Below are 26,232 nucleotides of genomic sequence, written 5' to 3' on the forward strand. Positions count from 1 at the left end.
GCCCTGCAGGGTGGACTCCATCATGCTGCTGGAGGAGGGCTTCAGCGTGACCAGCGTGGACGCCAGCGACAAGATGCTCAAGTACGCCCTGAAGGAGCGGTGGGAGCGGCGCAAGGAGGAGCCCTTCGACAAATGGGGTAGGCCCGCACCCTGCCCCGCGGGGCTGCCAGCCGGATCTGCCCACCCCCTCTCTGGGCCCATCTAGCCCTCGGGTCTCCTCCCATCCCTGGCAGCAGGGGCTCTGGGGAACGGCCTGCCGGTCAGCTTCTCCCCCTTCGTGTTTGTGCTGCTGGTGCTGAGGGCTCCAGGTCGTGTTAAGCTTGGCCCGAGGCCGCCAGTGTGTCAGGCATGATCAAGCTTCTCCCACTGGCTGCCGGCACCTCCTGACACCCCCAGCAGAGGGGAAGAGTCAATCCTTAATAGCAAGTGGCAGAGTCTGGCTGTTGCCAGCTGTCTACAGCAAGCAGGTTGTGAGCCCTGGTGTCATCAGCGCAGCTGGCCCTCTTTCCGCCTGCTGGAGGTCTGAGAGGCCTCTCTGTAGTAAGTTAGGATCTGACACCCTCAGCCGTAATCTGCTAAATGCGCACTCCGCCAACCTCCTCCTTGCCCCTATTATACAAATGAGCACTGATCACAGAGGGACTGGGCCAGGAGGATGCAGGAAAACCATCCAGGTCACACCTAAGTCCAACCTAGGCTGGTGCCCTGACCGCTGGGCCTCTGAGTCATGTGTCTTGGCCAGCCACCATGCTGTAGACACTGCACACATGCAGCAGAATGGGGTGTGTGTGGCTTTGCTCTTTTGACATGCCAGAGAGCTGGTGGGGTTCTGGAGGCTTCTCCATTCATGATGCATGGTTTGTCTGCCCCTCTGGCTCTGGGGAGTTAGTTGGGCATAGCTTCAGACATGCAGTGCAGCTGGAAACCTGCTATGGAGGGTAGGGCACTCAGAGCTGAACAGATGCTAATTGATAGGGCTGTGCGAGGCTTTGGACAGAGCTTCAAATTCGGAGAAGCTTCAGACACCTCGGGGTCTGAAGCAGCACAGCCGGGTCAAAGCGCTGGCCTCGTTAGGTTTCCCAAAGCGGTTTGGAGCCTCCTCGGAGATCAGGCCATAGGGTGTAATGGGGAAACAATAAAATATCTATAACTTTGTTGTTTTTTGTCTGATTTGGATGAAACTTTCAGGGATGGTAGACTCTGAAGGAAGGATGAAGCCTGCCAAGTTTCAAGAAGATTAGTGCAGGGGGTTTGGGGGGGTCTGCCAGTGAATGTTCTCTCTGGCACAGCAAGGGCATGAGTCGTGTGAAGGGGATGCCCTTCCTTGAGTTGTGCTGGGGGGCAAGGGAGTGGTGTTTGTGGGCAGCAGGGAATGAGCATGTTGAGACCAACTCAGAGCCAGCAGGGCCTCTGCATACCTAACTAGCTCTTGTTGGGGGCAGTCATTGAGGAGGCCAACTGGCTTACCCTGGAGAGGGACATGAAGAAGCCTGGAGATGGGTTTGATGCTGTCATCTGCCTAGGGAACTCCTTCGCACATCTACCTGACTTCAAAGGTGAGCTCAACAGCCCAAGGCTTGGTTGATTGGCCTGTCTGGAGACAGGTACATAGCACCTCAACTGCATAGAGCAGCCCCCACCTCCCCAGGGCCCATCTGTCTTGCATCCTACAGTACAGGAAAGTTTTCATGTAGTTGGCTTGTGCACAGCAGGGACAGCTGCTGTCACCAACATACCCACAGTCCTGACTGGGTTTGTGTAGCCCCTGCTGCTGTCAGCTGTGCACTGACTCTGGCACAGCTGCACATGCTACATTCTCACCTTGAGTGCAATGCAGGCATAGCCCACTATGCCCATGCTGTTCCTGGAGGGCCCCTTTAAACCAGCTGAGGCAGCACAGAGGGCCCAGCAAGAGGTTGGAAGCGAGGCCCACATGTCTTGCCAGGAAATCTTTGGAGTGCAGCTTGCTGTACTTTGGAGCAGAGTACCCTGGGAGAGGGGGTGCAGGCACCAGGGAGGGAGGTGCTTTCAGACATAGCTCATAGCAGTATAGCTGAACTCTGCCCCATCTCATAGGTGACCAAAGCGATCATAAGATGGCACTTAAGAATATTGCAAGCATGGTGCGCCCAGGCGGTGTCATGGTCATTGACCATCGCAACTACGACCATATCCTAGCCACGGGGTGCGCGCCTCCAGGGAAGAATATCTATTACAAGGTAATTGCCCTGGAAGGCCCTGTTGGGAGGGGAAGAGGAGGATGTCCCTCTATTGGCTGGCCAGACAGGGCTGTGCCCTGGCTGGTCCTCTGGGGATCAGAAGGTGTGTGCAGGCTGGGTGGGAGGGACTCCTCCCTCCAACTGCTGCCACCTCCTGCTGCTGGGCGGGCATCCAATGGCCTTGACCTGCTTTCTGCCCTCTCTGGCATCCTGGCAAGACCATTCACCCAAGCCAGTGGAGTGAGTCCCTGCAGCTGGCATCTAGTTGGCAGGCAGGGGGCAGGTCCAGCTAACAATGTGGCTGAATGTGCAGGAGAAAGGGGTGGGGAGGCTCTGGGAGTTAGAACAGGCAAGGGATGAGGTAGAGCCTCTAGCAGACAGGTATAGGTCATGATAGACTAAAGGAAAGGGCAGAGAGTATGGGCTGCAAGCAGCCCGAACAAAGGCCTTGAAGGGAGAATGCTCAGCTTTCTCAATGGCTTTAGGCTCACCTCCCACAGGCGGGGGTGCTCTGCACTGTACAGAGCAGCGGGGTGTGTGGGCTGCGTTTAGCTTTCAGGAGTGGAATTGATACCGGATCACTAATGAATCCCCTTGCACAGGCAGCCCAATCCTTGAATACTTATGGAGAATGAGCCGACCTGCCTGTACATCACAAGCTAGTGGTGTGGGAGGAGACATGGGGTGAGCCTAGCCCTTCCCTCCCCAGCAAACATCAGCATTATGCCTCTGGGGTAGGCAGGGCCAGGGCCAGACAGGAAGGTGGTAACAGGCAGTTCTCAGCCTTGTCTCCCTCCCAGAGTGATCTGACAAAGGACATCACTACATCTGTGCTCTTTGTGAACAACAAGGCCCACATGGTGACCCTGGACTATACTGTGCAAGTTCCAGCCCAGGAAATGGAAGGAAGCCCAGAACTGAGGTGGGTAGGCATGCATAACCAAGTGACAGGCCTGTGGAGTGGGAGCGGGTGTAGATATTAGTATACCTCCCCAGGCATGTCCCACTATGCTCAGTGCAGACTCTTGTTTCCTGAAACAAACATGAAGAAATGCACAGGTCTTTGGCAGCTCATCTGCATCCCTGTGAGCAGGCTACTCTTGCTCACAAGGGGTCCTGGAAATCAGGTGGGTGCAGAGGCCAGCCCCAGTCTCCCGCCAGCGCCTCACTGCTGGCTCTCTGCTCCTGCATTCTAGCAAGTTCCGGCTTTCCTACTACCCTCACTGCCTGGAGGCCTTCTCGGAGCTGCTGAAGAATACTTTCCAGGGGAGGTGCCAGCACAGCATCCTGGGTGACTTCAAGCCTTACATGCCTGGCCAGGAGTACATCCCCTGCTACTTCATCCACGTAGTGAAGAAGACCGGCTGACAGCCAGGGGTCCCTGGCTGGCTACTACTGCCCACACCAGTTGACTAGCATGGAGGATGAGAAGGGACCCTTCTCTATCTTCTGGTGTCTGAGCAGCCAGCCAGGGCTCTGCTTTGGTGACAGATAAGCTTGGCCACATGGGGGAGCCCCCAGGGGCCGTGTCTGTCACGAGCAGGCTCTGACAGTGCACTGCTACTCCTCCCTCTCTACTGCTTGCATTTGTCACTTGCCAGCCATGCTGGGTGTGCACTTGCCCAAGTCTCAGGGCTGCCAAGGATTCTCAAGAAAGTGCTGAAGGGAAACAGTAACAATGCTCATGGAAGTTGCATGTAGTTCTGTGCGTCTGTCCTTGGGCAAGCAGGGGAGGGGGAGAGTTAGGGCAGGGGCCATGAACTTACTGGGGTTGGGGGGAAGCCTGGAGGCCATGGCAGCTAGCATTGCTGGGGACTGCCTTGTGAGTGGAGCTGCTGGAGTCTGGGTCCTGCCCTGTACATCACTGGGGTGTCAGTTGCCCTGTGGCTTTTCCCATGATGCCTTCCTGTGACACGGGTTAAGGGCAGGCAGTGTGGTATTTCCACATGGACCAGGAGTGAGGCACTAAACTGCTAGCCAAGGCACACAGGGGGTGGCAGAGCTGGATGCTGCTGCCTTGGGGTCTCTGGTTGTACAGACAAGTGCCTAATCCTTCATCAGCCTGCGTTCTACTGCTGTGGGCACAGGGGCTAGGAGAAGATAGCCTGGGACTGCATCAGCAGCAGGGGCTTGGCTCCCCTCTTCCACTCCTCACCCCACAGAGCATAGCTGCACAGCTGCATGACTGCACAGCTCCATCCCAGGGGCAGAGGGAGCAAGGCTGCCTGGGTCTATGCAGGGCTCAGCTGTGAGCTCCTCTTAGTTGCCAGATAGCCCCTCACTCTGTAGGTGGCCCAACTCAGCTGGAAGATACTCCAAGGGGTAGTAGTGAGGCTGGGGTGTACCTTCCCCCTTCAGCATGGGGAGGGCCTGCTCTAGGGCTTATAGAACACACATGCCTACTTATCACCTAGAACTGCATAGCTGAGGCCCATGACCCCTGACACAGCCACCCATGAGATAGGCACTTGCCCATACATTTTGGTTAACATTTTGGTTAAGGTGGCAGCAGCCATGAATGCCACGTGCCCCTGGGGGCACAGTGGCCAGGGGTGTGTCTCATTTTCTCCTGCCTTGCCCAATAAGCTGGCTACATAATGTACTCAGATGTTTGCACTGCCTCAGCTGGGTTTTGTGGGTTTTAGGCGCTCTGAAGCATACCACAACGTGTTTTGGCTCCTCCTGACTGAGAATGCAGCGAAGTCTGGTTATGGCCATGGGTGAATACAGCACTCACAAAACCACTTTCAGCTTTGACCATGCTGGATATTTACAGCAAGGCTGATCTCACTGAAACCCTCAACACCACACCTCACCCTGAAGAACTTCACAGAACAGAGGCAAACAGATGGCATCTCATGGGTCTGGGCTAAGCTGGTGAGGAGTCAAAACCAAGGGCACAGAGTACAAGTATCTCCTCCCCTGCATAGTCCCCAGCTGTGCTGCTCGTGGTTTGGGGCATCTGCTGCTGCCCTGGCAAGAACAGGCAGTTGCCCAAGTACTGATTCAGGTCCCATCACCGATTCTGGTTATGACCTAACTGGCCTGGGTAGCCACACTCCCGAAGACTCTCTTGACCCTTGGTGTGTGTGTGCGTGCGTGCGCACCCCCCACCCCCAGTCAGAGGCTAGTGATGACCATTAACACTCCCTCCACCCTCCCCAAACACCCTGCAGAACTGCCTATGCCTAGATCAGACTACTGAGAGGCAGACATGGGCAATGAAATAGTCCCCTAAGGAGCAGACAGCCAAGCCTGCACCTCAGATTCTTGACAAAGCTAGCTGGCTTAGCAGGATCACCTCTGCACAGGGCCAGGAAAGGCCATGGAACAGTAAAGAGAACTGCCCTGGTAGAGAATTGGAGCAGGTCCTTTTTATTTACACAGCACTTGTACAGTCTGCACATCTACTGCAGCACAATTCTCCCTGCCTGGCTCAACACGATATGGATGCTACCCTCCTCATAGTGCAGGCCCTTGAGACAGGTGCATGGCTGTCTACAAAATCTCCTAAATACCAGCCAAGCCCCTGGAATGGGTGAGCACTGCACCTTTCTTCTCACATGCCCACAACTGTAGAGGCTCGGTCTTGAGGAGCAATACTCCTCTCTAGATGGTTGGCTTGGAAAATGGGAAGTGTCAAAGCCTTGGCAAACACCCACACATGCCCACTGCTACTGTCCCACCCCCTTCCCAGACATTCAGCTGTGACATCACTCCTTGCTGTGCCCTAGATGCAAGGGCAGCCCTGGCACTCTCCATAACATCCTGAGTCTCCCAGGAGCTGGAGTAGCATCTCTTTCCACAGTGATCCACAGATAAATTCAAGGCCTGCCTCTCACTGCCAGCTCTCACTGTACTCAAAAGGTACAGAGTGGGCTGTGGGATACATCAGACAAACACACAGGTAGGAGGGTGCCTGCAGAGATTTACAAGGCTGAGGAGGGAAAGGCTGGAAGCAGAAAGCAGGAAGCAGCTTGGTTAAGAGCCAAGCTGCTCCCACCCTCTCACAATGCTGACAGCAGCCTCAGCTCCATGGCAAAAATCCTTCCGTGTTAACCCAGTTGGGTGCCATAGTCAGTCATGAATCAACAGACAACTCCCCTGCTTCTAAGGGAACTCCCCTGCTTCTAAGGGTTCTGTCCTGGGTCTGAGTGGTCTCCCAGACGCTGCTGCATTAGTGCCAGCCATGTGGTCCCACATGCTCCATGCCTTCCTTTAGATTCCTGTTAGATGCTAACACGCCACAAACTTCTGCTGGATCAGCTTGTATCTAAGCAGCTCCTGGTCAGAAACAGATGGCTGCAGCCCAGCAACAGCTTGCAGGAAGTCCTCCATGGTCAGGACAAGATCAGAGCTCTCTGTGTCCAGCCCTGCAAAGCAGAGCACATGGTCATCCCCAATCCCTGGTTCAGAATGCACACGTACACATGCAGAGTGCAGTTGAACAAGCCCCAACAGGGACTCTGGTTTAATTATGCCAAACTGTTAAAGAGCACTGGGAGGTACTCCTTCCCCTTGGGCCAAGTGCTTTCTTTCAGCTGGTTCCAACCCCTGCAGCTTGCAGCCTGTCAATTGTCCTCTCCTCCTCCTACCCCACATGGGTGTAGCCTTTAACAGATTATGCCATGTTCAAAATCTTTCCTGTGTAAAAGAGGCTGCTGCAGTCTGAGCAATTCAGAACCTGCTTCCCAGGAAAGCAGAGGTCCTTGAACTTCATCCAGGCAGAAGGGCTGGGCCCTCGGAGCAGCCCTCCCACCCCCTGCAGGGTGGGAATTAATTTTAAGGATATTCCTACAGCCAGGACCGTGGAAAAAGGCGTAGAGCTGCAACTCATGTGCCCCAAGAGCTCAAAGAGCAGGAGGCAAAAGAGACGAATCCTAGACAAGTCCCAATTTTAGGAGCCTGAGCAGGTAGGCCATAGTGCAGACACCAATTCACTTATGCAAACTGCTGCCAGCCCCAGGCTCTGGGTATGCCCTTCTTGTAGCAGGTCCCATGCACTTCAACTTCCAGAAGAAGGAAGGTACAGCTGGACAGAGACCGAGAACAAGGAAGGGTGACTGGTGACCCTTCGTGGACACCTCATTTCCTGTGCCTCCCACTGTAGTGACAAAGGGAGAACGTGTCCCCTCAGATATCTTGGTGGCCAGGTCCAATGCAGGGCTGCACAGACCCTGAACTGAAGGCCTTCCCAGTCACCAACTATTGTACACATTCCTTCTGCCAGCAGCCCAAGTGGAAAGGATGGGTTTATGAGAATGGCATGATTGAGGCCCAGGAGGTCTTGCGTGCCCTATGGGCAGATGGCTACTCCATGCATGAGGCATTATGGCATTTGAAGCTGTACATATGCAACTGTGGGGGTCCTCTCTTCTGAGTCAGTCACACTAATCCTGGCCATGCTCCCCCTCACTCAGTCATCCTCACAGCCTGGCATCAAACCCACTATCATGCAGCTGCCTCATCACCATTGCCCACAGACAGACACAAAGAAAGGGGAAAGTCCAGCCAGCACCTACAGTAAGCTGGGGTTGACCCCAGGATGGCCAGATGAGAACCCATTCCTTGACCTTCACATGATGTTCAAGATCTCTGCATTTCAGAGACCAGCACAAAAGCACTTGCTTGCCTCTTTCCTGACAAAAAACACATGGCTGGAGCAAAAAAAACACTGAACAGGCCTCCCAACTGCATACGTGTTAGTTACTCCCAGCAGCGAAAGTGGCAGGCATGGTCTCCTACCTTCTTCAATGCACTCCACTTTCCGTTTAATGACATGCATCATGGCGTCCGAACAGAGCGCATACAGATCTGCTCCAGTCAGCTGGGCAGGGCACTTGTCTAGGATACTGGTGAGACTCACTGAAGGGTCCAATTTAAACCTACCAGGGAAGGAAACACCCAGTGCTTGGATCACAGAAAGATGGAGACTCAGAGAAACAAGGCAGCCAGAAGGTCTGGGGCAGGAGTAATTGCATCCCACAATAGCTCCTCTCCCTGTTTAGCACTTTCTATGCTCTGCACCAGCTGCTCCAAACTAAACTGGGTTTACCTGCTCACCTACCCCCCAGGGGATCACATCAGGCAGTGCTCACATGTGGGCCCTTGTGCTTGCTCCCTAGACCCAGGGGCAATTTAGAGCTGTTGATCTGGAAAAAAAAAAAAAAAGGAGGGTCTGGAGACCTGACCCCTAAGCTCCACACTCCTCCCAAACAAGAACTACCAGTACCAAAGTAAAACCAGTCAAGTCAGCACTAGAAAATCCTGTCCAAACCCCACACAGCAGAAGCTGTCACCCCTGCAGCACAGGAGAGTGCTAAGCTGCCAAACATAACCTTGCAAAATGAAAATTAGCAATGAAAACAGCTTTTCTTCTACCAGAACATGCCTGGCCACCCTCCTGAGAATTAAGAGGTGAGCAGCAACCACCTCAAAGCAGGGCAGGGGATAAAACCTATGGGAAAAGGCTACAGCAGCATTTCTCAACCCATGGGTTGTGACCCAGAAGTGAGTTGCAAGAATATATGAAAGGGTTGTGAACAAACTTAAAAAATGGATCATATTTTCCATACATTTTTGACAAAATAGATGCTGTTTGTTCTTCACCATGTGTTAGCACTGCGAATACTAATAAATACGGATTCCGGTTTTCCATTTGCCATGGAAAAAACACAGATTTTCTCCTTTAAAGGAGAAAAAAAATATGGGAAACTGGGTTTCCCTTTGCAGGCTGGCAGAGTTTCAGCCTCCAAGGGGGTGCTTAGGACTGGGGAAGCAGGAGGAGGGTGATCAGGCAGGGGATGCCACATGCATGTGTGCACGCACGCATGCATGTGGCAGCCAGGCAGCATGGAGAGCAGCTCCCATAGCTCCCTGCAGGAAAGTTTATGGGGCATGGCAGGGGTGCAAAAAAACCTCAATGATGCATTGAAGGGAGCACAGGCAATGCTTCAGGAGGCATGAGGGGGCATTTGCCTTCCTAGATTTATGCACTCACAGTGGGCATGAGGCTGCAGCCTGACAAGACTGGCACAGGCAGGAGCCACCTCCACAGCCCAGCAGGCAGGACTCAGTGTGGGAGGGTGGAGTAGGGCAGCAAGACTCATTGCTGCTGCCACCACCAGGACCCATGCTGCCCTAACTTCCCCTCACCTCCAGCCACTCGCGCACCAAGCTGTGGCTCTACCCTGCTGCCATGGCCCAGCTACTGCTGCCATCACTGCCCACTTTAGACCTGAGGGTAGGTGGGGCAGCGGGCAGCATGGGCAACCTGAAGGGAGTGATGGCCAGACCATGGCAGTGGTGTAGAGCTGAGGCCTGGTGGGCAAGAGGCTGGCAGGAGGTGAGGCACTGCACCCCACCCCCAGTTTGTAACTCTTTGCACTGCTTGCAGTGCAGGGGTCCTAGTAGTAGCGGCAATGAGTCTTGCTGCCTCACACCACCCCTGTGGGCTGAGTCCTGCCTGCTGAGCTGTGAAAGTGGCTCCTGCCCATGCTGATGCCACGCTCCAGCCAACTGCCAGCTGCGGGCATACAAATCTGAGGCAGGCATGTGTCCCCTCCACGCCCCACACACTGTGGGGCTGGGGCCTGGGGGTAGGGGGCAGCAGGTCAGGAGTAAGGAGCACCAGCAAGGCCAGGGGGATGTTTTCTACTTAAACTATTTACTGGGTCAGGAATGGCCATCAATATTTACAAGTGGGTACTGGTACAAAAGAAGTTGAGAACCCTGGACTAGAGCACTGAAGGAAGCACAACAATCCACAGAACATCCCCTCTAGAAAGCAATGGGCCATCACTCACTGCTGCCCTGCTGCCTTAAGTCTCTCCACAATGGAACTAAGTCACTTCTGGATCGTGACTGTTTCCAATCTTTTTCCCGTGGAGCAAAGCGATGGAGACTTGACCCCACAGTGGCAGGTATCCAAATGGTGTCAAGTGGCACCAACTTATAAAAATTCAGATGCTTCCTGCTGAGGATCTGACCTGAGGTGAAGCCCTGGCTCTGCTACAGGTCTGCAGATCCCTTTGACTCCTGACTGGAAGGAGTGGGGAGAGCTGGGTTGGCCTGCACTGCACCCTGCATGTCCCTCCCAAATAAGGCCAAAGCCAAAAGCAGTCTCCCAGATTGGAGCAGTGGCTGGACGGCAACAGGGAGGAAGATGCTGACTAACTCTACAGCAACTACCCCCCCACCAACTGCTGGTTCACTACAACTTAAGCAAGGGACCCTCTAGAGTCCCACAGTCCATATGTGCTGCTTCGATTGCTTGCCAATCTGCCCCCCTCCCATACCACTCCCTCCTGAATCCAGCCCCAGCCCTGCTGCAGGGCATATGCCCTAGGGGGAAGTTGGAGATGGCTCCTTGCTGGTTGAGGCAGCCTGGCAGGCACTCACCTTCTTGTGATGGCAATCAACACTCTCAGCTGAGATTCCCGGTCTTCATTCACACCCACATAGACCCGCTTGTCAAACCTGCCCAGGAGGGAGAGAGGGAGTCAAGGGCAGAGAAACCTCAGGGCAAGCCTGTTTCTGCTGACTGGTCCCATGCATCCAGGGCTAGGATACCCCCCAATAGCACACCCTCTGCCCATGGGGCTGCTTCCTCATAGCAGGGGCAGTCTGCATTCACAAGGAGTGCAGAAGCTGGGAGCAGAGAGACCACAGTGGCTATAAACCAGGGAACCCTCACCACATCCCACCTCCAGTCCAAGTAAGGGCAGCTGCTGGGCTGTTCTAACCTATTTCCTGGCTGCAAAGGCTCTCTCTGTCATGAGAGAAGATTAAAATAGCTAGGATAAGTTAATGGAGGGGATCATTGGCCATGTGTAGGGAGTGCACGTGCACCCCCTGACAGAAGTGCTGCCGATGCTGCCAGCGGCACCTGCAGGCTGTGGTCACTAACAACCCTCCCCTTCCGCGTCTGCAGGCAGTCGCCAATTGCTGCTGGCAGCGTCTGTGAGTGGTTGCCAACTGCTGATTGGCACTCACAACCCCACCTCCTGCCACCGACATGGCTGCAGCTGCCTGCCAGAGCTCCCCACCATCACACCCCTGCCACCGCCACCTATGGGCGGTCACTGTATCACCCCAGCCTCTGGGGGCATGCATTATTCATGGAGGGGATACAGAAAGAGGAATTCTGACTGTCCAGTCAGAGGAGCATGGAGATATGCTTGCTGTTCCCAGGTTGTAGAGTGGTGTTTGATTTTCACCCCCACCACGCTTCCGGGTTTTGATAATTGCCACATGGGACTGGGAAGGAATTTTTTTATCCCCTCCTGTTGCTACAGGCGTTGGAAGGTAGGGGGTTGCCTCTCAGAAGCACTGGGTGCTGGCTGCAGCTAAGGCTGGGGATTTTAGATTGGGGGGTGTCAGTGGTCCTGCTGGGACTGAAAGCTGGAGGCTCCTGGCTAGAGGGTCTTGCCCCTCTCCTTCTAAGGTTCTGAGTGATCACCACATTTGGGGTCAGAAAGAAATTTTACACCATGGTGAAACTGGTACCAACTGTGGGGAATGTTGCCTTCTTCTGTAGCTGATGGCCCTCTTCCTTGGATCCCTCAAGTGTATTTTAACAACCCTGATAGCCCTCATCCCCTACTTTTGCCCGTGGCAAGTTTGGGTGCTTTTGCTGCCTCTGGGCAATGTGCCTTGTAGTTGTAGAGCAAGACTGATTGCATAGTTTTAGGCATACGTTAGACATTTTGTATGGGGTGGTTCAGACAGGCATGACCATGCCTTCAGTAGGGAGTTGGACCATAGAAGTCTCTTCCAGCCCTGTTGTACAATCCTAGCTTATTCCCACCTTAACATGTCTCCTATGAGGGGGCTGAGATGGAAGCCAGTACTCTGCTTCTGCAGCAGCCCCTACACAATGCTATTCCCTCAGGGCTTCTCTGCTCTTTTTCTAAAGGGGCTGGGGATACTGGCATTTACATAGCCCTATTATTTTCACCACATGGCCTGGGGCCCTGGTGTGCTGGGCACTGCACAAGCAGAGAAGTCAGACCCTGTTCTTGGAGTCTGCAATCCCAAATCAGCCTTCAAGAGGAGGCATGTAAGTACAGTGGCATGCAGGAGCAAGTGGTAGGCAGGGAAACAGCAGCAATAGGGACCTAGAGCTTTCTGCAGTGCCTTAAAAGGTGCTGGATTTGGGGGTTTTTTTTTCAAATATAAACACTGGCATCTGCCACAGTCACTCACAGGTCCCAGAAGCCAAGGTGCTGCTCAAGAAATGACTCACCTGACAGCCATGTGGGGAGCTGAACATTATCTGTGGAAGGGAAACACCTACATGAAGAAAGATGCAGAGAGCAGCGTGCCATGTACCTGCCAGGCCGCAGCAGTGCAGGGTCCAGCAAGTCAGGTCTGTTTGTGGCTCCAATCACGAAAACTTCCTGGGTGGAATGAAGGCCATCGAGCTCCGCCAGCAGCTGGGAGACAACTCTACCAGGCAGAGTGGGGGAAGGGACACCCAGGAGTTACCGGCAAACCCAGTGTAGAACATGAATGCACCTCCTAAATCCAGGGCTGCTTACCACCACTGCTTGTACTCATTTGTATTACAGCAGCACCTGGATGCCCCCCTCCAAAGCCAAGCCCCATTGTACACGGTGCTATGCATAGACACACTGGGAGACAGCCACTCCTCTCGAGTGCACAGACTAAAAAGGCCTCACACAGGACAGCAACTGGTCAACAGAGCTGGGAACAGAACCTGAGCTGCTCAACCTCTGGTCCTGTACCCTACTGACTGGACTGTGCTGCCCAAGCCCCCACAACACTCGCACACCTAAAGGGCTTTGCACAAGCACAGCCACTGACATGATGAACAACCCTGCCAGGGCCCAATGGCATCACCCAGGCACCATGTGCCACACCCTCAGACAACAGAGATGACACCAATTCATGCCCTGCCAGAATGACTCTTATCTCAGGCAAATCCCTTCCCTTGTTCTTCCTCAGGAAGAGAGTAAAGCTGCATCCACCAGGGCTGGTTAAATATTCAACTGCCTGGGTGAGAGGGACCATATATGGACAGGCAGTCACCCAAGTCTACTGACTGCATTCCACACATAGATGGTGATTTGCTAATCACAGCTGAAGCCCTTAAGCAATGAGCTCAACTGCAAGGCCCTACTGTCTGTCAGAGCTGGGGGTCCCCTCCATCAGTTGGCAGTCATGCCCAGCTGACATGAGTTTATCCTAGTCCTGCAGCTCCCTTGCCAACCCAGCACTGCACTCAGGCTCAGAGCATCCTTATGCTCAGCTGCTCCACCTCTGTACTCATGTGCTGAAAAGTGCCACTGCCAGAGCCATGGAGCTGCACATGACAATGGACCATTTGAGAGGAATGTGCTGCTTCCCAAGAATGCCCTACCCTGAAGAGCTTCTGGGCCTAAAGAAGGGGCAGGCTAGACTTGCACCAGCAGCCCAGCCCTGGAGCTTCTATGGACACGGACTGCATTTGCACAGGTTTGTTCAGAACCCTGTGCTCTGACCCCAAGGGATGCTTCTAGAGTGGCTTTCTCAATGCAAACATGGGCAACGAGTGAGAAGGGGAAGGACAGGATGGTGTCAAGGGGCACACAGGGAGCTTCTCTAGGCTGCAGAGAAGGTGGGTCTGCCTTTTTATGTCTGCGCTGTACCCAGCACTACGGGACTGATCCCAGACTGGAGCCCACAGTGACTCAGTACAGAGCAAATACTGAACACTCTCACCATCCCATGCCTGGGTCAGTGCAACAGCACATCAGATCCAGCATGGAAAAGGAGCTGAGGCTAGAGGCTATGAGGACAGTGCTGGGCTGAGGCTCAGGCTGCACGTGCTCTGCCCAACCAGGAGTTTTCATGCACACCTAGCTCATAGATTCATACCTTGTCCAACCACATCTGCCAAAGAAAGGCCTGGCGAGTACTTACCGATCCATGACACCTCCTGAATCCCCACTGTGCCCACGGCTGGGTGCCAATGAATCCAGTTCATCAAAGAAGATAACACAGGGAGCAGCTGCCCTGGCTCTGGCAAACACTGGGAGGAGACAGACATGCAGAGTGTGGATGCCATAGAACAGGTCACAGAAAGGCATCCAGCCCATGGGGAGAAGACAGCCCTGAGTGGAGAACCATCACCCTGGAAATTATCTGCCCAACTTACCCAGGAATGTGGCTCTCTGGGGAAGAAAGCAATGTCAGCAATAGGAGCAGGATGCTGCTCCAGGCCTCCCATTCCTAAGGTAGAGCGTAGGAGGAAGGGGCAGGCCATAGCGGCCTAGGGATATGCTGCGACTGCTGTCTACCACCACAAAGGAAACCTCTCCCAGCACCCCTAGGTCATGTTATTTCCCATCATGAGCCAAGGCTGGGGGCTGTACACAACATAGCCCTCCTGTATATGCCTGTATAGCACCCACCACCATGAAGTCCTGACCATTGCCTGTGGTCTCTAGGGAACACCAATGCAAACAATGAAGAGTGGTATGGAGAAGGCACTGACAAGGCACACCAGGCTGGAAGAAAATGGCACTGGAAACCAGATGAGAGCGATTACCAAGGGCTGCAAAAAGGATATTAAGGAGCTAAAATTCAAAGCAGGATTAGGGAGAGGTGGTAGGAAACCTTTAAGTGGTTCGTGCTGGTTGTAGCAGAGGAGCAGAAAAGGATTGCAATGGTTACAAATAGGGAGGTCTGGATGAGCAACACTGCAGACAACAAGGCACGTGACAGGCAAGATGTGGAGAGCTGGGATGGTGAGGAGGAACAGGCAAGGCTGGGGGTTACAGAAAGGATTAAGAGGGGCTGGAAGATTGGTGAGGTGTGAGTCCTCTTTAGAGCAGACCAACTACAGAGGGATGAGCTAGGGGCCTAATTTCCACTCCTTCCTGAGGGGAGAACCATCTCCCCAGGCACATGTCTGGGTATGCCATATAGGCTCAGCTCCCCCAGGTCAGTGTACACCAAACCCCAGGCTAGGGCAGCCACTCACCTTCACGAACGTTCTCTTCACTCTGCCCCACATACATGTTAATTAGCTCCGGTCCTTTCACACTGCAGGGAAGAGAGTAAGGATCAGGCCATGCTGGCACCTCTCCAACCCCAGCTGCCTCCCATTCCTGTACAGGTCAGGCCCTCCCATGGATCACTAGGTGAGCCTTCCCCCTCAGGCTCCAAGGAAAGCATGCCCCAATGCCCTTTTACAGATCCCTGCCCTTCACCTGAGGAAAGTCATGGTGCACTCAGTTGCCACAGCTTTGGCCAGCAAGGTCTTTCCTGTCCCCGGAGGCCCATACAGTAGGAGACCAGAACGGCGCAGCCCAAATGAGAGCAACTCAGGGTGTTCCAGGGGCAGCTGTATGGTGTCCAGGATCTCTTTCTTCACCTCCTGGAGCCCACCCACATCCTGCCAGGAGACTGAAGGGATCTGCAGGGAGGACAGCCACATCATCCTTCTGCTCCAGACTTTGTTCAGCTCCCAGTCCAGCATCCTGGCTGGCACATGGACAGCTCTGCACAGGGTGATCTCAGCACTGCATATGGGGGAAACCACCTTCTCAGACCCTCCCAGACCCCTAGATTCCAGCTGATCATCCTAGGCTCCTCCGTATCACAGTCTCCTCATCTCCCCCTTCACAGGCAAGCCTCTTCTCTTGCTGTGCTATTCTACCACCTCCTGGCCCAGCTCTCATATACCCACCTTTGCAAAATCCAGCCTCTCCTGCCAGTCTTTCAGCCAGCCCCATGCCTGCTCTCACCCTGCATCCCTTTCACTGGCCTACAACACCATTTTGTACTCCTGACTCTACCCACTCCTCTTAGAGAGAGAGAACAGGCAACCAAAATGCATGGTAACAAGTTGTGTTTCTGATGTGCCATGTGAGGCTCATGTACTGTACACTCAGGGCATGGTTATGCTCAGGCCTAGATTCAGCTGCCCTGAAGCCTCTGCTGGTATTTCATAGGTCAGTGAGTGACATTCTACTGGGGAAGCCCCAACCATTGATGAGTTCAGTCCCATGCCAGCAGTAAGGAAGACTTCCTTGTGAGATTTATCCAGTGCCTAAATAACACTGCCCAAGAACCAGGAAGAAGTGGGCTTGGACCAGTTTGCAGAGAACACCCCCACCCCCTCCAAGACAAAAAAAGGTTTCTTGGTGTTTCTAGCCTTTAACACCTCCCCTATGAAAGCCAGATTCTCACATGCTTGTTTTGTGAAGTCGGATCTCATTCAACCCTGTGCTCTGCAGCACACAAGGGAAGTCACAGAGGAAGCATGGTAAGAACTTATACCCTGCACTTCCTTACACTCCTTCCACCTGTTAATTTGTTACCTAAGTCCATCTAGGGTACCTGTACAGCTTCATAGTAAAATATCGATCAACAAAGGGGTGAATTCAGCAGGGAGCTAGTTGGTTAACTGGCCACTGGTCAATGGATCACTGCTAAGAAACACCCTGCAGCCATCCTACCCTGCCATACCTCCTTCCTACCTACACTGCCGAGACTCTTGCTCCAATCCATCTGAAATGTGATTTGTGTCAAGGAACAACCAGCATCTATGCACAAACGGCTCCTTGAGAAGGCTGCCACAGGGACCCCAAGCATTGTAGGTCTGATAGGACACTATTCATAGAAGTGCCACTCTTCCCATCATCGCTACTTAGCTTACTCCATTGCCCAAGTCACTGTCACTCTGGAACACAGTGTAATTCAGAGCACTCATGCCTCTAACAAAGCAACCTGCACTTGCCATCAGGTGACCAGTCACAAACTGTCATTGCACTTTTAGGTCATTTGTTGGTGCAGAAAGGCTGACAAGATCTGCAAATGCAATCTACAACTACACAAGGAGCCCCAAATTCATGCAAAAAATTGAAGAGGGAATAAGCGCATGCATGCTGTCTGGAAGCAACATACCTCACAGGAGAGGGCTGAAGCATGGAGACTGCACTCCAATTTAGAACAAAGTACAGGCAATTAGAAATGCTAGCAGGAAATAATTTGTATGGAAGGACTAAAATCCACCTGTGTGGAGGGCACATGGAGTCTTAGAAGACACTGTGATTATGGTACAACATTTCTCTGAAAGAAAAACGCAAGGGACAAGAAACAAACACATGTAGCTTCAAGACCCAAGCTGTGAGTGTGCTGCATTGGGGAAGGAGCCAATCAGATGACAAGAAATAAGGTCCACTGAGGAGGAACTTGCCCAGGGGAGAAGGGGTAATAAGAATAGGAGTGGATGGCTCAGCCATTTCTGCTAACTGGGGATGCATAAAACAGCTCTGTGGTTTTACTGAAAGAGTTTTCTCCTAGAAGCATCAGGAATATCAAGTCTTGCCTTTGACATGCTAGATCTTTTTTAGGAGACCAAAGAACAGGAAGAAAGCTCCCTGGGGCCAACACTGAAAGGAGCAGACAAAACTGAGGAGTTTAAAACAAGTCCAGTATAGAATCTCTTTCCCTCTTGGCCAATCCACTTCCACTCCTTTGCTCCTTGTGTTGACCTCGTCCTACTACTGCTCCAGTTCTCTAGCTAGTTTTAAATCAGGTCTAAAAACATCTAAATGTCTATTGTGAAAAAAGCAAAGCTGCCCTTAAAACAAAAAGTTCCTCAGCTTCCTTTCTCCCATGATGCAAGAGCCATGAAACAACCACTCCATCCTTCTGCAGTTCATTTTTAAAACTGCAACAGAATACAAAAACAGCCAGGATGCTGGAGGAGTGCAAATTAGGCCAGAGGAAAGCAAAGAAACTGAAGGGTTTTCAGCAACAAACACCCTCAGGAAAGAAAGCCTGCTGCAGTGGTCATTTATAAACAGAGATGGCTAGACTGGGTAACAACTTCTTTTCCATGTTATCCAATGAGACACTGAACTACATTTGAAAATGGTCTTCCTTAAGAAAGAGAGAACAGAAATTCAGACAATGAAGCAGCCTCAAATCTCATCTACTGGGAAAACACATGCCTCTGTCTGAATGCAATTTATACCTCCTAGATTTACAAGTACTGTGATTTAACATGCTATGGTTGTGTTGAAAAAAATAAGGCAAAATAAGGTTTGTCTAAGTTGTTTCTTTTGGGCCTGTAGCAGCCCTGTGTGTCCATTGGTTTTAACAGATTACCTAAAAACTCAGAAGTGCCACACTGAGTTGTATCATATGTCCATCTAGTCCAGCATCCTCTTAGCTCTCAGTGGCACAGAGTGGATGTGAAAGGGAGGAGAATTTAAATAAGGCCAATCCAGACTGATCCATCCCCTGCCCCTCTCCCCTCTCCAGCTTCCAGTATTCAGAGGCCTAGGAAGTGCTCATTTTGAGGCTGCACTACAAGCTATCATGTGTAACACCCACTGATGGATCTATCCTCCGTGAATTGTTCCATTCCTCTCTTCAGCCTGGTTAAATTATCAGCCTCTACAACACCCCAGGACAAGGGGCATCAGTGGCATGGGGTTTTGGCTATGTTGGAGATGTTCTGGCACCAGGGCTAGACATCAAGACAAAGCGGCATCAGGAAAAGCTTGGTTGTTCTGCTCCAGGGCTCTGAAAAGTTGCCAACCACTAGCCTATTTAGTGTCTGCTCATACAGAAGCTTATCCATGTCCCCGATTATCCTTGCTGCCCCTTCTCTATACCTTTTCTAGTTCTACTACATCCTAAAGGAAAGGGGGGACCACCAGAACTTGACGCAATATCCAAGTGTGGTTGCACTATGGATTTACACAGTGATATAATGGACATTTCCTGTTTTCTTTTCAGTTCCCTACTCAAGCATTCCTAACATCGTAATCACCTTTTTGATGGCTCCTGAACTCTGGGCTGATGTTTTCAAGAATTTACCTAAAATAATTCCAAAGTCTCTTTCCTATTTACTACAGGCTCAGCCAGAAACTGAAGATTAACTTATTTATAAATCTTATACAAATATTTTAATTCTAGAAAACAAAAACTAAAAGCATCCCTTCAACAAAGAGTAGATAAAGCCCTATGCAAAAATTCTTTCAGTAGAATGGAGTATATTCAAAGTTAAAGGTCAGAATATTCTGAACCTGTGCCAATTGCCAGAAAATTGGTCAGATATTTATAAATACACACAGAATTACTTATTATCTATAAGGGACTTTGGAAGAACAAGGCACACTACAACATTTATATTAATGTGTGCATTTTTACATGTACAGTATTTCAACAAACCAAAGGAGGTCCAATTTCAAGCCCTAATAAAATACTGAAACCAATCAGCAGGTGAGAAATGTGCAAGCTTTCCAGGACAACAGAAGCTGGCGCAATAAAATGAAAAAAAAATTGTGCCAGGCAAGCCTGCTTGCTTTCCTAGCCAGAATGATCAATGAGGAAAATGAGTGAAGGTGCCTTTCAGCCGTGTCCCCCACCTGTGCTTGGGGCAGGAGTAGGACTGGGAGATGAGACAGCTCTACACAGTCCTCCTGCTTTCCCTATTCTGACTCTGGCACTGAACTACCCAAACAGGAATGCGTCCCCAGATGTTCCCTAGCCTGAGAATCACCAGTCTGGTCTTGCCCTGCTCTAGGGAGGGGTGGGAGTTGGCAGCATAGAGCTAGCCATGCCAGCTTTACACCTCCTGAGGATTTCTTTTACCAGGAAAATCCCTGGACATCTTTTCACATCTTTTCTGGTGCTTCATGTTTAGTCAGAAGTGTAAAGCAGCTGGAGGTGAGAGGGGCTGAGTATCTTGTCCCTAGAGTCAACATTTGATGTCAAATGCAAACATGCAATCACCTTAAGTTGGTGAGGTTCTGCACCTTTCTGGATAACTTACTGCCCCATGAGCAGAACATTTTCCCTGAAAAAGAGTTACCCTCTGCCTTCAATCAAACCTGGCAGCCCAATAAGCCATCACATAATAGTTTAGCTGCAATATATCTGGTCCTGCACAGGCCACAAAAGTAACTACTTTCCCTACCCTTATGCTATCATAGCCTGGTAGCTCTTGGATGAGGAACTGCCCAAAGGACAGGACTCCAGACACAGTCCAAAGCACTCTCTGGGTCTCATGGCCCCACATCAAATGCTCTGAAGTCAAGGAATAGAAGTCCCAGCAGAGCGACTAGTCTAAAGGCTTTGTGTTAATACGTCACACAACATAAGAGGCTCCCATGCCAGCTTGCTCCCCACCCTCACAGTCTCTCATGAGACAATCTGTCACTGAACAGACTGGTACCCAGCCTGTCCCTTGCCATTGCATACCACTCGCTAACTGAAGAAACCCCTCAACATGGGAAGGGTCTGAGAGCTCATACCTTTGGGGCTCCCACAGCATGGGAATGGGCATCATGCAACTGATCCAACGCAACATTAAAATCCTCCTCTAGAACTGGGAACCCAGCAGCACAAAAATCTCTCTCCTCTTCCTCACTCAGCCCCCCTGGAAAACTGGCAAGAGAGAAGAGGAAAACATCTAAGTCACTCCGCCTTAGCACACTCAATTTACCTTAGAGTGCACATCTGCCACTGCCCAGCAGCAGCCCTCATTACTGCATGACCCAGCCTCACTGCTGAACATCCCTCACTGCAGTCTCCATCATTGCCCCATGGCTGATATGACCACAGAGGTACTGCATCATCCTCACCATTCTCTGCCTCAGCTGCCATGTGGCCTCGACCACATCTTTACCAAGGTTTCTCTCCATCAGCTAAACATGCTCCCCCACAATACACCCCTCTATTTCAACCTCTCAGAGGAAACAGGATGACAAAATAAATCTTTTAAGGAGCAGAAGCAGAGATTTTCATTCATAGGATTGAAAGTATCTGACCACAAGCTCACACCAGATTACTCAGAGAACACATTTACATCACCTTGAGGTTTGAATCCTGGAGCAGGTGGCACGGCTGCTGTGGGACAACAAGGCACAGAAATCTCCCAACACAAAGCCCTGTGGATGCAGAAACAAACAATGTGTCCAGCAGAGAACAGCTTCAGTGCAGCATACACACCTGAATCAAGGGAGCCACCTCCTCAGACAGCATCGTGTTTGTGGAAAGGTAGGCGAGAACTGGAACAGAATGTGTGCAATCAGAGCTTCTGGCACTGGTAAGTCCAGCTGGCATACCCAGCCAGCTACACGAGTGCACATCTGCAAATGCAAAGGCAGATGTACATACATGCTTCTCAGTGCATTCTAGCACAGGGACCCACAGACATCCCATTTTGGACCCATCTAATAAAGATTTAATGCAAAAAACAGAAATATCAATGCAACAATACAGCTGAAAGGCTGAAAAAATATCACATACATAAACCAACAAGAGGGACCAGAACACAACCATGCTGACAGCCTGTATGTTAGATGGACATATTGTTTTAATCCACAGTGCAAGCGGGTCCTGTCTCTTCCCCAACTGCTCCTGCTCTTTTTTTGGCTGTTTACTATCTAGGAGAAGGAGGGACAAGCAGTGCCTGACAGCAGCCCTTGCCAGAGCCACGTGAGATAGTAAGAAGGCTCTTTGCAGAGGCCTTCCACAGCTAAACCAGACATCTGGAAGGACAACATCCACACTAGCTTTCAAGGCTCAAGCTTCAGCCACTTATTCTGTGGTGTGCTTGCAAAAGCGCAGGTTAGACTTTTCTGACAATGGCAATTGTGTATGCCTCCCATTCCCCCACCACATCCAATCCTATAACTTTACAGCCTGAAGGATTGCTGCTCATCTTCTCAAAAAAGGTAACTTCAAGCAAAGCCCAGGGCTGGGTACTCCTGCCAAAGGGCACATGCTTTGCCAACCTAAGAATGCAAGAAGAGGGGTCATAACAAAACAAGGTTTTGCAATCCTAACAGTTTCAAGTCCCTTACGCAATGTATTGCTGAATAGAAGTTCCTACATGAAAAGCTGTGCAGAGAACCAGGCACAGGAAACCTGCAGCTGAAGTCACAAGTTAATATTATCCTCCTAGGAAGATGGCATGTGGGAGTCAGTATTACCAGGCAGACTGGAACAAGAAAACTTCCCTCTGCAAACAGAAGTCTGCTGACAAAGTGATGAGCCTGACCTGGCACAGTGGCAGTATGGAGTCTCTTCTGAGTTGCAACAAACTTAGGCAGAGACAACCAACACATTCTCAGGCTGGCCACTCAAGCAGAGCTGCCCTTCTCCGCAGCACTTACCGCACTTCTGCGTGCCAGCTTGGCCAGGCTCACTTCTTTCCCCAGCGGCAGGCTGGCAGTAAGCGTGCTCAGAATGGCCTTCCTCTGCTCTTCTGAAGGGGCTGTAATTGCCACCTCGTGAAGGAAAGCTGTCTGTACATCTGCAGGGACATCCTGGGATCTGCATGTAGTGCCAATTACCAGGACAGGCTTGCTGCCCACACAGGAACAGGGGAGAAACAAGTGGTGTCTGTTACACAACAGGGAACTAGAAACAATAACTCTGTAACTACACCACTTTCCACTGCCATCAGCCCACCTCAGAACCCCACTGAAAACTGTGGCCATGTTCTGGACAGCAGTCCCCTCTCCTATAAAAATGCCCTGCTCTATTACTTTAAATAGGCACAACTTACTTTGCAGGTAGGGTTTATTTTGGAGTGTAACTGTGACAAGTATCATTATTCTCCTCACCCAGGCTAAACCTCTAGCACCCTGTTCCAAAGCTTATGTTACCTCTTTCTCCCAAGCCACTGACACCCCTGCAGTGACACTCCATCCTTCCCACTCTATATCTCCCTCCCACCTGCTCCTGCACTATGCTCCACTGTTTCTACCATGCCAGGGCTTCAGCACTGTCCTAGCTCAGACCTTTCATATCTCCCAGGCCTGGCTTTGCCCCATACCACATACGCTATATTTTCTTCAGTATCTTATCTGAACCAATCCAAACAAATAAAATATATTTGCTTTAGACGAAGTCCCATCATTCCCCAAGCCATACAGCCATTCCCCAGGGAGCTTTAAAGGCCCTTGGAAATAAACCAAGCAACTCTGGGAGATTCCTCCACTGGTTTCAAAGCCAAAGTGAATATCCTGTCAGTTAGTATTTAAATGTTTGCCATGATTGTTGCTCTGCAGACACACAGACAGCATACAGAAGTGTCTTGGATGTCCAGGTAGAGTTCATACCTTAGTACAGGGTCTCTGTCCAGGAGGAGATGCCTCAGAGTGGAGATCACTCTGGAGTCCTCTCCCACCCCATCTCGGTCTCTGCCCAGCAATTCAATGTCCTTCAGCAGGAGGATGCATGGGTGATAGAGCTCAGCTTGTGCAAAAGCAGACTGTAGCTTCACCTCTGTAGCTCCACTAGTGTCTCCACAGAGACTGACACAGTCCACCTGCAGAAGTCATGAGAAGACAGAACACATAGCAGGCTGAGCTGCAGTAATGAGAAGAACCAAGTACAGACTTTCAAAGATTATTCTTCAAAATAAGAAGAGACTGGTACCCTCTCTTTACCTCTTTCTGATGAAAGAAGGCAGTCTGAAAGGATTGTAGAAAACTATCCTGCTTGCTTTCACCATAATGTCTCAGGAACAAACTGCATTCCCTTTTGCTCCAGATGGAGGAAGAGGGGCTGGAATAGCAGCTACAGGAGGTGACTCACTCCAAGCAAAGTCGGGGGGGTGAGAGAGAGGCCCAGGAAGGCAGTGGAAAGGGGAGGAATGTACACGCTGGGAGAAGCAACAGAAAGAGTAGAGAAGAAGGCACATGGAACCATTCAGCCTACACATCCGTGACAAACAGGGGCACAGCTGGAGTAGCTAGAAGCCCAGGCCCAAACTGAAAGGAGACACCCAGAGAGAAGCAACTAGTAATCTATACAAGCAACTCCCAGGGAGAAATGCAGCTTCAAATGAGAAGACATTGCAGTCACCTAGAGAAGACATTGCAGGATGCATATGATAGCCTGAAAACCTCTCATCTCTGTGAGTGAGGGAAGGTCAATGGTCCTTTGCTGACCTGGGAAAAGGCCAAGAGTGGGTGGAACAAAGATGCTCATGTCCACTCCCTCCCACAGCATCAAACGGATGTGCAGAACAGTAGAGGATACTTCAGCAATTCCCACTATCACAGGTGAGGCTACCTATCGGGGGGTGGGGAGAGGGCAGAAAGAGCTTTTATACTCAGGAGTGGAAGTCCCCTGGTGGCCAGTCAACAAGCGGGAGAAGAGGGGTCCCCAAACGTGCAGTCAAGAAGCAGTGGGGTGAGGGGGATCCTGGTGCCCTGTCAACAAGCTGGGGGGAGGGGTCCCCTGTACAGCAGCAAGACCAGAAGTGCCGCTGGCTTCTCCATGCCTCCCAAAGCAGTGGTTCTCAACCGTTGGTACCTTACATACCCCCTGCCAAGCGATGCGGCAAGAGCGAAACTGGAAGTCCCACTGTGGCACTTCTGGTTTTGCTGCTGCAAGCCAAGTCCCACTTTTTCCATAGCAGCTTGGGGCAAAGCAGCCTGCGCGGGGCTCCCTCCCTATCGTCCGGCACACTGACACAAGGGAGTGAAAGCTCCAGCACACCAGACACGGCAGGAGGGGCAGCAGCCAGGAGTTCTGGCCTGACCAGGCAAAGACCAAAACACAGCACTTGTGTACCCCCTGCCCATGTCTCACGTGCCCCCAGGGGTATACATACCACAGGTTGAGAAACACTGTTCCAAAGTACCCCCAGGGATATGTATACCCCTGGTTGAAAACTCATGGCCTAGAGGGCACTGAGAACTGTAACAGTGAGAATGGGAGGATAATCTAGCCAGGGTGACAATAGAGGTAGAAAGCTGAGAGGGGAGACTCGCTTTGCACCAGCTGTCAAGGCACTAGCTTTTAAAATGCAAAGATGAAACCAGGAATCAAAGCCAGGCCTAGATGTGTGCCATGCAAGCTGAGTTAGAACCTGAGAACCAGCGGTCACACATCTGTATCACAGTTCAGCTCCTACAAACTTTCCCTAAGCGCACCACCAGAAGGTGGAAGTAAGCTTGTACCCTTGTATCAGTACCGTAAACCTGACTCTAAGGGGCACTGTGAACTTGCAAGACAACTGGAGCTCAGCACGCCAATCATCAGGCCTGAAAGATGGGCTAAATAGCAGAAGTAAAGACTGAGGTAGGCTTAGACTGGTGTCCTGCATCTCCTCTAGCCAGGCTTTGGGAGACTTGACTCTGAAGGGAATTTTAAAGAGGACTTTCAAAGATTATTCTTCAAAATAAGAAGAGACTGGTACCCTCTTTCTACCTCTTTCTGATGAAAGAAGGCAGCCTGGAAGGATTGTAGAAAACTATCCTGCTTGCTTTTACCATAATGTCTCAGGAACAAACTCTGCTCTTCCCTGGTTTTCTGGCGGTTCCCATAGGTAGTCTTAGAGCCCAGGTTTTTTGAACTCACTTCTTGGTATATCTTTAACAAAGACACTGACCACAGCCAGTAACATTTTCAAGCGGCAGGTGTTTACAAAACCAACAACCACTAAAATCCCACAAACCCTCCTCATGACAAAATATTCCCTTGTTGCCAAGAAGGCTAGTGATACACTATGCTACACTGGTAGATATGTTGCCACTAGGTCCAGGGATGTGATTATTCCCCTCTATTCAGCACTGGTGAGGTCACATCTGGAGTAGTGTTCAGTTTTGGGCCCCCCCTACAGAATGGATATGGACAAATTGAAGAGAGTCCATCAGAGGACAACAAAAAAGGTGAGGGGGCTGGGGGACATAACTTTTGAGGACAGGCTAAGGGAACTGGGCTTATTTAGTCTAGAGAAGACTGAGAGGGGATTTAATAACAGCCTTCAACTACCTGAAGGGGGGTTCACAAGAAAATGGAGCTAGACTGTTCTCAGTGGTGACATATGACAGAACAAGGAGCAATGGTCTCAAGCTGCAGCAAGGGAAGTTTAGGTTAGATATTAGGAAGAATTTTCTCACTAGGAGAGTAGTAAAATACTGGAACAGGTTACCCAGAGAGGTGGTAAAAACCTCCAAAGATGGAGCTTCTAAGACCTGGCTAGACAAAGCTTGGGCTGGGATAATCTAGTTGCAGCTGGTCC

General features: G+C 51.2%; 2 protein-coding genes across 2 annotated transcripts in view; one reads left to right on the top strand and one right to left on the bottom strand.

Moving 5' to 3' along the window:
- Positions 1-4: 4 nt before the first annotated feature.
- LOC109319031 (glycine N-methyltransferase-like) lies at positions 5-3,915 on the top strand (the record flags this gene model as incomplete). Its single annotated transcript, XM_019548549.1, has 5 exons — positions 5-137; positions 1,443-1,556; positions 2,077-2,219; positions 3,020-3,141; positions 3,416-3,915. Coding segments are annotated over 5 exons (684 nt in total), but the record flags the coding sequence as incomplete, so codon positions are not given.
- Positions 3,916-5,559: 1,644 nt separating this feature from the next.
- Positions 5,560-26,232, bottom strand: part of PEX6 (peroxisomal biogenesis factor 6) — a 48,973-nt gene continuing 28,300 nt past the window's right edge. Inside the window, exons 9-19 of the mRNA XM_019548550.1 lie at positions 23,318-23,526; positions 22,367-22,559; positions 21,060-21,136; positions 20,501-20,633; positions 15,437-15,642; positions 15,208-15,269; positions 14,145-14,253; positions 12,552-12,668; positions 10,620-10,697; positions 7,965-8,104; positions 5,560-6,592 (exon numbers count right to left, since the gene is read on the bottom strand). Coding sequence (XP_019404095.1) covers positions 6,456-6,592; positions 7,965-8,104; positions 10,620-10,697; positions 12,552-12,668; positions 14,145-14,253; positions 15,208-15,269; positions 15,437-15,642; positions 20,501-20,633; positions 21,060-21,136; positions 22,367-22,559; positions 23,318-23,526 — 1,461 coding nt within the window. The 3' untranslated portion in view covers positions 5,560-6,455. The remainder of the gene's footprint in view (positions 6,593-7,964; positions 8,105-10,619; positions 10,698-12,551; positions 12,669-14,144; positions 14,254-15,207; positions 15,270-15,436; positions 15,643-20,500; positions 20,634-21,059; positions 21,137-22,366; positions 22,560-23,317; positions 23,527-26,232) is intronic.

The sequence above is a fragment of the Crocodylus porosus genome, unplaced genomic scaffold (genome assembly GCF_001723895.1).
Source record: "Crocodylus porosus isolate Cpor-Errol unplaced genomic scaffold, CroPor_comp1, whole genome shotgun sequence".
NCBI classification, from domain to species: domain Eukaryota; kingdom Metazoa; phylum Chordata; order Crocodylia; family Crocodylidae; genus Crocodylus; species Crocodylus porosus.